The sequence below is a fragment of the Alligator mississippiensis genome, chromosome 4 (assembly GCF_030867095.1).
Source record: "Alligator mississippiensis isolate rAllMis1 chromosome 4, rAllMis1, whole genome shotgun sequence".
In the NCBI taxonomy this organism is placed as follows: Eukaryota; Metazoa; Chordata; order Crocodylia; family Alligatoridae; genus Alligator; species Alligator mississippiensis.
Window position 1 is genome coordinate 64837179 of NC_081827.1, and position 15816 is coordinate 64852994.

The 15816-nt window shown below is 38.1% G+C and overlaps 1 protein-coding gene across 4 annotated transcripts in view; it reads left to right on the plus strand.

Annotated features, from left to right (window-relative positions):
• The window catches only part of USP15 (ubiquitin specific peptidase 15), a 105428-nt gene that overhangs the window by 71277 nt on the left and 18335 nt on the right, over window positions 1–15816 (plus strand). For all 4 annotated transcript variants that reach the window (XM_006260490.3, XM_006260491.3, XM_014595902.2 and 1 more), the window contains 2 exons: window positions 2461–2605; window positions 14536–14709. In XM_006260490.3, coding sequence (XP_006260552.1) covers window positions 2461–2605; window positions 14536–14709 — 319 coding nt within the window. The remainder of the gene's footprint in view (window positions 1–2460; window positions 2606–14535; window positions 14710–15816) is intronic.

Consider the following 15816-nt stretch of genomic DNA (forward strand, 5'->3'; position numbering starts at 1 on the left):
ACTGCTGAACTGGGCTTATTCTCTTCTTTTTGCATACTGGATTATGCTGTCCTGGCAGTAAATCTTTATACGTACACGTATAGACCCTACATCAGCCCAGTAGACCCCTGTAAATATGCTGTATATTGTACTCTGTTGAAATTTCATGTGGCAAAGCAGATATCATAAAAAAAAAAAACTTTATGGTTCCCACGTGCACAGGGCATTCAGCTCAAGTAATGAAAGGATTCACTGTTGTGCGATTCTGCAGGGTGTCTGCTGCAGCTCCTTAGTGACAATAATGCTTGTAATACTTCCTCACGCCTGTTACGAGAGAAGTGGTTCTCAACCCTTTTAGACTCAAGGCATCTCTCTGTAAATTTTGTGAATTGAGTAGCAGCCAAATTAAAAAACTAATTTTATATATTACAGTGCTTACAGGGGCTGGGCAGTAGGGGTCAGGGATCATTTAAGCAAGGACAAGCCTGAGCCTGGCTTACCTGCTTAGTATATCTGTGCATCTCCTCACACCTAGCAGCATCCTCCAAAGTATCTGACAGCACTTCAGTGTGCCTGGGCATCCTGGTTGAGAATCCTGTACTAGTCAGCACAAGCATTGCACCAGTTGCATGAATGTTTGTGGACATGTGTGTTTCTTTCCTTTTATTTTCCACTGCTGTAGGAATATTATATTTACTACACAACTTCAGTAGGAGGCATTATAGAACATTAATGGCTACGATTGTTGCCTCAAACTGATTTTAATGCGTCAGATACAGCATGATCTTAATCTGATGACAATTACTTGATTTATTTAAAAACAAAAAAAAAAGTATAGAATATCATGATAATCCTTTGAAAATCATTTGTATGTTTAGTCTGTGCAAATACTTGCCTAAATTCTTCTGGACCCAGTAATCAGGACTTGCAGTAGAGATGATACCTTTTATCAGACCAACAAGATTTTTGCAAAAAAAATTCTTTAATTGCAAGTTTTCAAGCACAGACGCACTTCGTAGTATGAATTTTAGAGCAAGCCAGACTTAATGCATGTTTAGTTTGCATGTGCTGCGTCTCAGGTGCAAGGTGCCTTCCCTGGCTTGTAGTGTCCCTCTCAAAGGGACTGAGAGCACTTTTCCAGAATTATGCAGTATGCTAGATTCTTGAATGTGTTTGTCATTGGGAAAGAAGAAAAATGGGGGTTTTGTTTTGTCATATTCAAAAAAGCAGGCTGTTTTTAAAAGATAATTCTTTAGATTAACCCAGCAGAACAGTTGTTAATATATTAAAATAGATAATACTTGAAAGGAATTGAAGTGGAAACTCCCTGTTATTTCAATTGACTATATTGAGTATAAGATGAACAGTGTGATCAGGGTACCCCATAAGCCACTCTCCCATCCACTTGTATTTTTAAGATTATAGGGCCCAGGTGTGTGTGTTATTTTTTTGTTTATCCAGATAAATTCATTTGCACCGTTTATTCTTTCCTTGTAAGACTTAACTCTGAGCAAGTGACCTTCAAAATCGTTTTCAGGTTTATTCTAAAGTGAAATGATGTTTAAAGATTGCAGGAACGCTCTTGAATCTTATCCAGAGCTGCTATCATGCATATTTCATATAATTGGTAACTGGAACAATTTGAGAGAGAATTTAACCTTTTTTTATACTGTATGTAAGATGATAAAGCGTTCTGTCTTACTGGATCCTTTTGCCCTCCTAGTCCTTTCAAAAGTGCTTATTTTACTATTTTCCATGTTTAGTATTTGTGTTTTATCAGAAAAATAAATTACCTTGCATTTAGCCAGTATCACCTATTACAGTTTGTTTTTTCTTCAGTCTCACCAAATAGGTACATAATAGAGCTTTATAAAGAAGTAGCTAGGAGGCATTTTGTGCATTCCTTTATCACTCCAGGCTTTTTCCCTGCATTTGCATGCCGGATTATGCTGCCTTAGCAGTGAAGCTATAAATAGAACCTCCAATGCACCAGGGCAGTGATGTCACTGTGGCCTTGGAAATCTCAGATCTCACCTGTAACTGAAGCACAACTCTTCATTCCCATTTCTACTGTCCTCACTCTTACAGTAGCAGGATGCAGAAGGGACATAAATGAAATGATCTATTGCTGCTGGTGGTGTCTAAAGTCTGAGTGTGTTAAATTTGATGGAGCAATGAAGAATGGAGTGAGCTGTGAAGCTGCTCCTATTGAACAAGGGTAGAAAGATACAGTAGTAGTCTGTTTTTGCTTATTGCGGTATACTAAAGTGTTGAGTTTGCAGGGTGAAGAGTGATTTGGGTTTGGGGGGGTGGGTTTGCTGAGAAGCTGAATTGCTATAGCTACATACTTCTAAGAATATACCTAGTCAGTAGTAGTAATTTCTAACTTTTAAATCACTTCATAATTTGTATACAGTACTACATAATTTGTATACAGATTGTGTGACTACATTGTGAAAAATATTTGTTTTTTTCTTCTAGTGTGAAAAATTCCAATTATTGCCTCCCATCATACACTGCTTATAAGAACTATGATTACTCAGAGCCAGGAAGACACAATGAGCAACCTGGGCTTTGTGGCCTAAGTAACTTGGGAAATACATGTTTCATGAACTCTGCAATACAGGTAGGTGTTTCAGAGTAAAGTCAGCTTGGCTTGTTACGTAAATATAAGTAATGGGGGGGTTGATTTGCATTGTGACACGTTTACAGAAGGACACTATGGAAACTTGGAAAATAACAGGTCTGCTTGTGGATATTAGGAAAAGTTGACTTCTTCATATCTGCTTTCACTCTTTCCATAAAATTACACTCCATACATGGAGCCACTTGCAAAAGAAATGTTTGCCTAGGAACCTAAGTGATCCTTTGAACAAGGTTCTGATCTTTTCTCTGTTTCTCACTTTATGAAAAGTGTTCGACATGAAAGAAAACAACTAATTCTAATTTGAGAAAATTATTCCTTTATCAAACACATATGCATGTTTGTACTCTTGTACTTCATCAACCATAGCATGACTTCATAAGGATTTTTGCACATAAGAGCAGGAAAAGAACAAAAAATGTAGAGATGCTGCAAGAAATATAAACTGAAAGGGAAGGAAAAAGATGTGAACCACATCATTTCTCCTTTTTCTACACTCCCCACTAACAGCTATGAAAGTCAGAAGTTTTTATATCAATATAACCATGCTGTATATTGTAGGTCCACTGACTAGATAATAGTAATGACATTTATAACAAAACACATGACTCTTGGAGCACATCTTTAGTTTCTGAGGTGTGCAGTGCACAGTCCTTAACATGCTTCTGAGTTAGGCAGGCATTGTATTACCTGACTTTTTTCAGTGGAAGAAACTGAGGCATAGATTAAATTATTTGTCCAAAGATGTCATCAGTATGTTTGTGATTTGACTGCCAGTTTTCTGCTGAGAATCTGTTCTGCTATTCTTCTCATAAACATAATGAATGTGTTTGTTCATTCTGATAACCATTATACATTTTTTATTGAATAAACAGCTGGGAAGAGCTGGTCTGCGTGCTTTCTTTTCCTTTAAAAATTTAAAAATGCCCAGACCAAATTAATCACTTTTCCCTACTTCTACATAAAGCAGAACTATCTAGATACTTCAGGGTACATTTTTGCAGTCCACTTGCCACTGAACTCCTGGATGGGAAGGAAGTGCCCTGACTTAATCTTCAAATTAAGTAGACCAGAAGTAATTAAAATGTTGACATAAATACCAAAGATAAGATCTTATTACTGAAAAACGCCTTGCACTTAACAGCCATTTTCTGAATTTTTTACCCTTTTTATAGAAGACTAGAAAGTGGAATTAGAGTAGCCTTCCTTATAAGCTGTATTTCAAGAACGATATAAAATGTGAGCATCTGGAGTGGCTTTTTTGTTCCAAAATTCATTTGTGTGTTTCAGGTGACTGGTATGAATTAATTTGTAAATCAAAGTTTATAATATCCATTTCCATTTATTGTAAGATAATACTTGATATCAGAGGTTCCCAAAGTGCAGTCTCTGAACAAAGTCTTATGGCCTAGAAAGGGACCCTTTTTAAAGGTGGCCAACAGTGCTGCACCCTATTGGACATGAAGGTATTTTATTACAGGTTAATTATGTGTTATGGCCCCTATCACAATGTCCCACTCAAATGGCTCTCCATAAACAAAACTTTGGGAACCTCTGTTTTATATGTTAGAGAAAAATACATCTATCTTCTAATTTTTATAGTGTACTTGTTTCATTTTATTTCTTTTCTTGGGGGATGGGTGGAGGACACCTTTGTTCCTGTACAAGAACCCAAAGGATTTTCCCTCAGTCCTACTTCTTAGTCGTCCTTCCTGAAGAGAACTAGATGGAACTCTGCATAGCCTGTCAGTGCTTCATTATAATCAGATGTGAAAAGTGATTAAGCAATGTCAGCCACAGCCCTCCACTCCCAGGAGGTGAGCATGTTGCTTTCATGATGAATACGCCTTCTGATGGGCCAGAGATCAGTTTACTGGAAATATAACCCAGATATCCTTTCTAGCAATACAGTGCATTCTATCCCTTGGGGACCCTTTAACAACAATATTTTTATGTTGCCTCACAAAAGCATTTATTTTTGGCCTGTTAAAGTTGTGACACGAGTTGAACAGTTTCACTATAAAAGGTAATTTAGAGTCAGTATATACATACAGTGTGAAATACCTGGTGAATTTCTCCTAATAGTATAACACTTGAATTTTTTATTTATTTATTTTTTTTTTGTTCTTTCGAACAAGACTGAACACATCTTTAGGTGCCAAAAATGAAGTGGTAGTCAGTGGATTTTTTTTGCCTTTTCTTCCTTTTTAATTGGCTATCCTATACCATGCAAGTAGATAGAATTTGTCAGGAACCCTTGAAGATATTCACCTTGGGCAGCAGTTACTACATTATGAAAAGTAATTACAAATTTAGTTAGCCATTGATTGTGGTAAAAATAAACCTAAATATTACTATATCTGTAAACCTATGAAGATATTTTCTCACACCTGTTACTTTTTTCACTAGGGAATTGTTGCTATTAGTTGCTGTCAATGAAATTATTCCAGAGTACTCTGTGTGAATATTGTTCTTCTGACCACTTCAAAGCAGTATTGGACAGAAGAAGTTCGTTCTCAGACAACTGGTGAAATTTATGGAGTCCTGACTTTTTTTTTTTAATGAAAATACAGAATTTTCTCTTACTTTTTGTTTTTTTCCTAATATCTTTTTAGACACAATTCTGTCCTCACACACTAAAATAATATTTTAAAAGAGAAGATATCATCTGGTATAGTCAGAGATTAATGGGGCAAATTTTACCAGGTTTAGTTTTTCTTGATGGGTTAGGGTGAAGTATGCTGATTGTGGGGGATAAATAGGTTTGGTTTGTCTTTTTTTGGGTCAGTTTTCATTAACACATTTATGTAAGCGTGTGTATCTAAAGCTATTAGATAAGAAGCAGAGGCATAGCAGTACAGTTCTTTCCTAGGGAATCCAGGGTCACAGCAGCTGTTGCCATGCCAGGCATTGCAGTGGCTATTTTTTTGCCTGCCCTCACGAAGGTGGTGACTAGGGCTGCTGCCCTGGTTGCCCCCAGCCCCCCTCTGCACCCCCCTTCTCCCCAACACTACTGATAGGAACACTATTTTAAATTTGGGAGTTGAAGCTAAAAGGTAGCTGGAATAGTGTAACTTTAAACTTTTTGCTTTTTTAATTAGCAGTACATACATAACATTACACCACCTTTTTGTAGCTGCAGTCTCAAAACAGTTTATAAAAGTGAGTAAGCATTGCTTTCATTTCTTAGATTAATAGGCAAGAGAACTGTTAAAAATAGCATCCTAATTCCAATAGGAAAAGCACATTTTTTATACTGAATTAAAAAATAAAAATTAACAGTAAAAGTGAGATGAATAGAACATTTCTGGAAAGGAATTCTTTCCAAATTGGACAAAAATTGTATTAAGTCATTTATTTTTCATTGGATCTTACATCCTGCTTCATAGTGAAATAAAAATAAATGGATTCTGAAAGCTTTCCTTTCTGACTTGTTTAATAGAGGTTTTGCCTGGATAACTACTCTTGTAGTTTGTTCAGACTCGCAGCATTATTTACTGATTTCAAAACACACCTTCCCTTTGTTTGCTGTCTGTCTACATCAGTAAACTGTTGACTTACTGGATTGGTGGGGGTTTTTTTCTCTATTCAAATTGTAATCTTGAAGCTTTGTGCCATATTTGGTTTTCATCATGGTGAAATACCATGGTGATTTTCTTGAGCTTCAGTGTAGTATGCCATTTAGCTCATTACATCACACTACCTGAAATTTTTCCTTTATAAGTTTTTAAATCAGAGAAGAAAAATGGCCCAGTGGCTACAATAAACGCCCATACTAGTGGACCTATTCTATAAGTGATATTGAACAGTGATCCTGATTTACTCTGCTTAATGTGAAGCAACCCCAGAATACCTTGAAACAAGGACCAGCATTAAGCTCACTTGGGGGCAAACTTGGGATTTAATGTTATTTCTGTATCTATAGAGGATTCTGCATGGTCTTGCGAAGTTGGTGTTGTTGAGGTCTCAACACAGTTCCATGTGTTTGTGCTTTCCTCATCCAGTATTTGCTGAAGCTCTTCATGCCCAGGACCCAAGGAGGCTAAGCTTTATGGAAGCTGATTGACAAATGCTGCCTGCAATCAAAGTCCTATGTATTCTGCAGAATATGTCCAGGACTTAAGTTCTGTCAAAGATATAATAACACAGGCCTTTTGTTACTGGTTGTGTTAGCCAAGTATAGACATTCATTTTCTCCTGGGAGAGTTGCTGCTCTCCCAGGAGAAGCCATTAGTTTATGGATGTTCAGGATTTTTTTTCCAGAACAAAAATGGCTTTTCCAAGAGAAAAATAACATTGAAACAGCCAGGGTTAGATCAGTGTTGGGAGAGTTTCCCGTAGAAGAGCAAATGCCAGTACAACTTACTCTTTTGAGAGAAGTCAGAGCACAATCCACCAGCATCCCAGGGTGTGCTAGACAGCCCTTCCTTCCCCTCCCCCCAAGACGGTGTGTCACAAGAGCCAGATTCTACTGCCCGAGCTGAACAGGGAAAAGAACACGTCCGCTTCGCAATGCCAAATTATGCTGCTGGGTGACACAGGCTGATTGAGCTGTTTGTCAGCCAGTCAGGGCTGTGGACACACCAGTGCATCTTACTTCCATGCAGACTTGAGGGAGCCTGCAGAACATGCTAAGAAGTGTGCACAGGGCCTCCCTGGCTGTATAGCATCAGTACTGCAAGCTCTCTTTTCTTCAAGGGTTCATCATTCAAGGGCACATCAGACCTCTGTTTAGGTATCTTCTGCTAAGGCTCTCTACCAGGAGAACAAACCCCAGATAATTCTCCCAGGTCCTTTGAATATGTAATAAGACAAGCTATGAAAGCATTTGGAGGAGAAACTTGCTAGAGACACAGAAGATGATAATTTTTTTTTAAGTACAGTAGAAGCCAAAGACCTGCCAGGGGAGTCAGTCAGGCCTTCAAATGATCAGAATGTAAAAGGGGTGCTAAAAGATGAGTGGCCCATTGCTAAGAAACTAAATGCATTCTTTGCATCTGTCTTCCCCATGAAAGATGTTAGGAAGGTTCCGTCACCAGATTCACTCTTCTCTAGGGACAAGTCAGTGGAGTTGACCTAATTTGAGGTTTCAAAAGATGAGTTCATAGAGGAAATTGATAAATTAAGCTGTAGCAAATCACCAGGATTTGAGAGCATTCAACCTAGGGTCCTAAAGGAGTTCAAATAAAAAATTGCAAGACTCCTAACTATAGTATGCAATCTATCAGTAAAAACAGCCTTGGTAGTAGAGAACTTGAGGCTTGCCAGTGTGACTCATATTTTAAAAAATGCTCTAGAGGGAACACACAGCTACAGGCCAGTGAATCTAACTTTTATTCCTGGAAAACTGATAGACGCAATAATAATAAAAAAAGAATTATTCGGCACATAGACATGCATGACTTGCTGGGGAGGAATCAACATGGTTTTGTTAAAGGAAAATCATGCCTTGCCAACCTATTATAGTTCTTTGAAGGTGTCATTAAGCAGGTGGATCAGGATGATCCAGTTGACCTAGTGTTTCTGGACTTCCAGAAAACTTCTGACAAGGTTCCCCATCAGAGGGTCTTAAGAAAGGACTACAAGGAAGGTCCACTCATAGATTTGTTTTCTATGTTTACACCTATTTCTAATGGTGAGTATAAATGATCAGCTTTCAGGATGGAAATAAGTAAACAGCAGGTTCTCCCAGGGATCTGTGTTGAGACTAGTGCTGTTTAACATATTCGTACAAGATCTGGAAAAGCAGGTGAGTAGTGAGGTGGCCAAATTTGCAAATGACAAAATTATTCAAAGTGGTAAAGACCAAGGCAGACTGTGAGGAACTATAGAAAGATCTGGCATACTGAATACTGTGCCCAGTTCCAGTCCCCACTCAAAAAGGATATAAAAGAACTAAAGAAAATACTGAGAAGAGTAACAAGGATGATTAGTGGTGTGAAGGGGCTTCTTTGTGAGGAGAGACTAAAAAGGCTAGGCCTATTCAGTTTGGAAAAAAGATGCTTGAGGTGGGATACGATAAAGGTTTACAAACACTAAATGGTGAAGAGAAAGTCAGTCGGGATTTATTATTTACTCTCTCTTTACAGTACATGAACTAGGGGTCATAAATAAAACAAGTAGGTAGCAAGTTTAAAACTAAAAAAAGGACTTTTTTTTACACAGCATGTAAGTAAAGTGTGGAACTCGTTGCCACCAGATAGATGTGGAAGCTAACAGTTTAACTAGATTCCTAAAAGGGATTTGGACAGATTCTTGGAGGAAAGGGGCATCAGTGACTATTAAACATGGGAGTTTGGGATATAGCCTTTGAATTGGAACTTCCTAGACTTCTAAATGCTGGAGGCTGCAAGTTAGAGAGGAACAGTGGAAAAACCCGCTGGTCACATCCAGTTTTTCAGCCTGCCTTTCCACATCTGCTCTCTACCATTTTGTGACTTGATAATATTAGGCAAGATGCACCTATGGTTTGACCCAGTAAATGGTAGGTTTTTTTATCTGTGGCAACTGTGAAAGCAATCTTGTTTTTCCTTTCCAACATGCCAAAAGCATGGGTCTTTACCTCCCCACAGCCACCCCAAGTCAGGCAAGTGTACTGCCAACATTTGTCAGTTGCAGTTTAATAAAATTTATTAAACTCATGTTTAGGAGAGAAGGGCAAATAGATGCTGTAGAGCTGGGTCAAAGTAATGCACTGCTTCTTCTGGTAAAGCACAGGGTTTTTTAATGTCTGATTGCAGCCAGCACTAGATGCTTAAGGGACTATAGTAGGCAAATGCAGAGAAATTTAGGCCTCTTTTTGATCTGTAATAAATTAAGATTTCCTTTAACCCTGAACCATGAAATTGAGCATCCCTTCAGAATGACGGCTCTGGATATTCTTTATTAATATACTAGCCAATTGCCCATCAAGAAGAACTGCCCCCTGCTTCTCATCCGGCCCCATTCCCCTCCTCTTCATCCTACTCTGTGCCCAAGGAGCAGGGCCCAGAAGGGGGGCGAGGCCAGTGCTACTGCCCTCACCTACCTGCTCTGGTCCTGCTGGGGGATGGTGGGGAGAGCGCTGCCATGACAGCAGGGACTGAGCGGCTGGAACAGGGATAGTGAGGCCAGTGGTGCTGGACTTGCCCCCCCACTGCGACCCTGGTCCTTGGAGGCAGAGGGGGACAGCAGGGACTATGGGAGGGGGTCAAGGCCAGTACGGCTGTTTTGCCCCCCCCCCACCCTCCCTGCCCCACCCTGCTGGGGGACAGCACTGCCATGACAGCGGGGACGGGGGGGGGCACAGCATCACCCCCCTGCTCCAGCCTCTCAGTCCCCACTGTCATGGCGGTGCGTCTGTCAGTGAAGAGCGCTCTAATTGGTTGTTTCAGTAAGCATTGTGATTGGCTGCTGAGACAACCAGAGTTGGAATAAAGAGTTACAGACTAAGGCTTTTATACTATTAGAATTATTCATCCCCTTTTTCAGTCTCAACTTCTTGGTCCCGTTCATTATGACATGGAATAAAGTCAGGTGTTAGTACCACACAGCCTATGAAACCTTTGGATCTGGCCCACAGAGCTTCCAGCGCAGCTGCTTCCTGCCACTGCTTCCTTTTGCTGCCCAGCCGTGTGACACAGATGAAGCCTCCCTGCAGCCTCCTGCACCATGCAGCTGCAGGAGAAGCAGGCTTTGCAAAACGGTGTCAGGGGGAAGTAGCAGCAGGATCAAAGGTCATGTCAGAAACACTTGCCTGCCTCAGACAGAACCAAGCCAAGTTGATCTGGCATGCCACTGTAAAACCTTGATTTCCAAGTTATGTGGATCAGTTGCATACAGAAAATTACAAAAGCATATTTCTTCTTTTTTTGCTTGTTATCACTGGAAAATCTCTAATCTCTATCTTCTCCATTCTTATGAATGTCTTGTATTTGAAAGGTTGTCTAACTTTATGCCAACTATAGAGTTGGTGCAATAAAAGATATCACCCTAAGAAATCCTTAACTATCACATAAGTTCTGGAGTAGCATGACTACAACATCACTAGTGCTTGTACTACCTTCTCCATTCATTTGATCATATTTCCCCCTTTTCATGTTCAGAATGCTATGATGGTACTCAACAAATTATTCCAGATAAGGGTGCAGCATTGATTTTTATAGGAAGATATTATAACTATCTGTATTCAGCATTCAGTCCCTTGTGCAGCTAAATGTCTTGCCTACTTCCTTGACTGCAGTTGCATATTGAATAGAGATCTGCATTGAGCTGCCTGTGGTAATGCCCAGGTCACTTTCTTGAGTTGTTACCCTTAACTTGGAATCATTTAAGGTGTCTGATTAGTTTAAACATGTATATGTTTAACAAGTATACATTAGTATAATGATACAGCAATACTATTGGCCAACATGTTGCCCGTTCACCTTTCGTGTCATTTTTTCAGAAGGTCTTCATGATTTTTGGTCCCGATTAACCTAAATAAATAATGATCGTATGCAGACTTTGCTACCTCAGTACTTGTCCCTTTTCTAAGTAATACATTGAAACACATGGAATCTAATCCCAAACCTTGAATCACCCCATGGGTAACATTTTGCTTGAGAATTGACCAGATAATCCAGTTTCCTTGCTTTCTCTGTAGCCAGTATTTGATTCATTATACTATTTAGCCTCTTCTTCCCTAACTACTTAGTGTCTGTACAAGAATTTTTTCAGGGACCTCTTGGAATTCTAAATTACATTATAGCTCACAGTTATCATCATCTGGCTGTTCTGCTCTGTTGTTAGCAAATTTTGAAGGATTTCTGTATGGCTTGAATAGCGTTGTAAGTTCTGCCTTTTAACCATTTTGGTTTTATATTTGCCTTTCTATTTTTTTTCTTGTTTGGTCATATGCATATTCTTTAAATTTAATCTGTTTTGTCTAAGGTTTCTGTTTCCTTTTGAACTTGTAGGTTCTTTTTAATTAACTTTTTATCCTGAAATACCTTTTTCTAAAGCTTAGTATCACTAATTGATACTTGATCCTTTATTTTAGGCCTCTGGCAGACATTACACTTAAAACATGATTAACCATTTAATCATGTTTTTAGTAATAACCTAGCAATGCAATTAATGGTGTGATAAAATAGGGAAAAGCCACAAAGTTATAACTTAAAATATTGTAATAAATTTGTGGCTGGTTCCTACCGCACCTTAAATTGAATGTGTGGCCAGGCCAGGTGCTGACTGGCGCTCCAAGCTGGGCCACCTAACTTGCTCCCTGCTGGGCTCCTATACTGGCAATGAGGCACAATTTGCATCTGATCCCCAATCCCACAGTCATACCTCTTGCCATGCACCTGTAGCATGGCAGGAAGTGTGATTGTTGGGGTCCCAGATCAGATCCCGTCATACCTTCAATGGAAGGCGCTATTCACTTCCCAAATTAGCTTCTGTGGTAAATTAAGACTAAATTAAGCTTTTTTCCCCCCATGTAATCTATAACTAACTCTTCTAAGAAACATTCTCTTTAATGTCAAAAAAAATTTCAGTACACATTGTGCCTTTGTCATTTAATCAGTTTATATGTGGGTAGGTAGGTAGTCCCTTATCATTTTTAGACTCTGCTCTCTAAGTATTGTATACATGGTTTCTTTTCCTTGGTCTGGGGAGACTAGTTGTTATAACCCTACATGGAAGTGGGTAGAAATGGGGAAATGCTTGTTTTCTTTTATGGAGGTATTGAACATGGTTTGAGAAGTGAGTCTGAGTTCAGTAGAGTGGATATGGTCTCTTTGATCAGAGGCAGAAGTTGGATGGGGGCTGGATTTCTTTACGTTGTTTTTGGTTTGTTGGTTGATTTTTATTTATATATGTACTTTTCCTTCCCTCTCCTTCCCCCAGGGTAGGAGGGAAAAGTTTTTTGTTTTCATTTTAATATTTTATTCTGTTCCTACAATTGTTTTTCTTTCTTAGTGTAAGTTGCCCTGAGCTTTTTTTTGGAGGGGGTGGGAGGAGGAGGGAGGAATGGGAGTATCTGTAAGTCTAATGAATATATTTTCTTAGCTTTTATTTGGAACTAGGTGCCTATTTTTATTTAGCTACTTCATCTAACATCAGCTGCTTTTATAGAATTTACCTCTTTTCTTATTTTGCCCTAATTATAATTACAATATGCATTCTAGCTTTTATTGGAGACTCAGGTACTGCTCTGTTGTTGACATACTAATAAGGGAGCAAATGCAAAATATAGACTTCCTTCTCAATTGGCTGCAGTATGCAACCATCTTTTTTCTCATGGTAATATTAAGTTTAGGTAGACTTCAGTTTCTAATCACTTTAAGAAGCATATGTTTATCAAATCCTATTGTGAAATTGTAATTACTTAAGGACCAAGCTAAATAGGAAACTTTGGGGTAGTTAAATTGAATAATTTAAATATATATATTTTTCATAATACTTTTAATAGGAACTCTTTTTGCTAATTCAAAACTTGTAGCTACAAAATTAAGTGGGGAAGAGAAAAACATGGCATGCTTTGTTAATCTAAGATTGCACATAGGAAACTTCCAACAATTTTCTGGTATGTCTCAAATAGAATAAGCATGAAAGGAGAGAGAACAGTTGTTGGACTGGATTTTTTTTCTCCACCTTTCCTTTTTAGTGTTCTTCTGTAATAATGTAATAGTGTACTTCTCCCCTTCTGCCCTTCCCATCATGCTTTATTCTTTATGGCACCCTTTCCTGCTTCTTATAAGGGGAATACAGAAAATCTGTTACAGTATAAAGGAGATAATATTACTCCTTTTCTTTTGGTCTGGGAAGTGGAATCGTATGACGTGGGTTATCTTTGAGCTGACAAGACATAAGTCTTAGAAAGTGGTATGGGGATTAAATGTATGAAAACAGAGTGTGAAGATGGTACTGAGCCAGTTGAAGGAAAAAAACAATGCTAAGGAGTTTATAAATGGTGTTTCAGCAGTTATGTTCTGATATCTCTATAATTGGTGGTAGAGGAATTAATTCATGCTTGCTCACTGGACATGTGACATCATATAAAGTCTTTGAGTATTTTGTGAGCTGTTTATGTAATCTACAGGGGATTCTAGGTTAGAATTAAAATCTGATACAAATCCCATTGAGAGAAACTGGGTTTTGTAAAGCACCAGAAATGTTTACATTTGATGACCAGGGCTTAAATGGCACAGTGGATATAAATCAAAGGCTAGCATTTTGAAGCAAACCGATTGAAGGACAATAAACATCCAATGAGAAGTACAGTGGGAAGCCATGTCTCTGTTTTTTTTCAGTGGATATTTCAGCAGATTTTCTTTTAATTTTGAATAAAACCATTGGCCATAATATTGGGCCCCTGGAGCCAAATGATACTCAAGTCTAAATATAATTTGCCTAAATACCCATCTAAAACCTAGAGAAGTAATGACAAAATACTTATCTGTATTAATGGGTATGTCAAAATAGCCTTAATTCTTTGGTATAAATAAGCTAGTTAGTATTGGCCTTTTCATTTTTTTTATATGAGCTTATAGCTAAACATTTTGCAATGTGTTTTTCTGGGGTTGGTTGACAGCAATATTTAAGCTTTAGTTAGGCTTGTTCTTGGAACATACAGCTTGTTTCCTATATTCTAAATGTGAAACTTTTCAAAGCCCATTCTTAGTATTTGTGATGACAACTGCCACCAGAGCAACTGGTATTGATTTTAAACTATTATTTGTCTGTGTAGGAAATGTAGTTACCTTAACAGTTATCTTAACAGTATGCTGTACTATTTCCTGCAGACATTACAGTTCAGTCAAATTCAACAATAAAATATTTGTATTTAACTTTCAGAAAAATGGTTGCTTTAAAGATTGAGCATTTTTACATAGCTTGTTAAAATAACTCTTTGGTTGTATCTTTAAGTAATATAACGTTTCCATTCACAGTGTCTGAGCAACACCCCTCCACTTACAGAATACTTCCTCAATGATAAGTATCAGGAAGAACTGAATTTTGACAATCCTTTAGGAATGAGAGGTGAAATTGCAAAATCTTATGCAGAGCTCATCAAGCAAATGTGGTCAGGAAAATACAGCTATGTCACACCAAGGGCGTTTAAGGTCAGTATTTAAGTATAATCTGAACACCAGTCAGTTTTCACAGCTTAAGTGTAGGAAATATGCAACAATTTAGTATAATAGGAATTTGAAATTTAGGCAGTCCACTCCTCTAACATATTTGCTGCTTGCCATTGTAAAAGACAAGATGCTGGGCTAGATGGCATCTTAGTCTGACCCAGTATGGCTGTTCTCATGTCCTTAATTTGATCATCTAATTTTTTTTTCTTTCCCCCAAATGTTCAGCTGCCTAATTTCTTACAAATACAAAATCTGTCCTTTCATATTGGGACATTGTGATGTTTTGTTTGACTTACTCTAAACAAATGTTATCAAATCAGAATTTTATGTTCTGTCCTGTCATAATTAAACATTTTTCTTAAATTGCTCAAACAAATTAATGTTATTTGGGCTTAATGATCTATTTTCTGTGTGTGTAGTTCTCTTTAAAATAATCTAAACTCTGCATAGTACTTGAAATAAGGAACTACTCCATTCAAAGGAGTCATTTTATAAGTTTTTTTCTTTCTTTAAAATTAGTGCTGTATTGTTTTATTTTTTGGTTACTGTTAGTAAATATACTGTTTTATTTTTTTTTTAATTCCCACTTCCTTTTGGTTAGTTCTTTTGTACTTTATATTCCCTTTTACGTTTTTAATCAGGTGTTGGGGGGGGTTTTGGGGTTTTTTTTGCAACTCCTTCTAAAAACATTTTCTTCCTTGCATTTGTCTCATTTATAGTCCATTTATGTTTCAGATTATTAGGTATGAGGATTGTTTTTTTTACTTTTATTGGACTTGCTTGATTCTGATACTGACACCATCAGTCTGAGCATCAGTAGGGCACTTCTGTCCTGAAGTGAACGAGTCCCACAATTAACAAATGTTTTTACAGATTAAGGAAACTTTTAATTGTTGCCAGAGCTCCATCATTGTCCTTTCTGATGGGGGAAGCAGGTGGGGGGTAGGATGTGTTTTATGCCATCTCTACCTTCCCATCCCTAGCCAGCGCCTCTGTTTCTTCCTACTCTTGGGTGGAATTGCAGACCCGAGCAAGAGTATGGAGGTCTGATTGCCAGCCTCAGAACAACACTTCGGAAATACAATATCT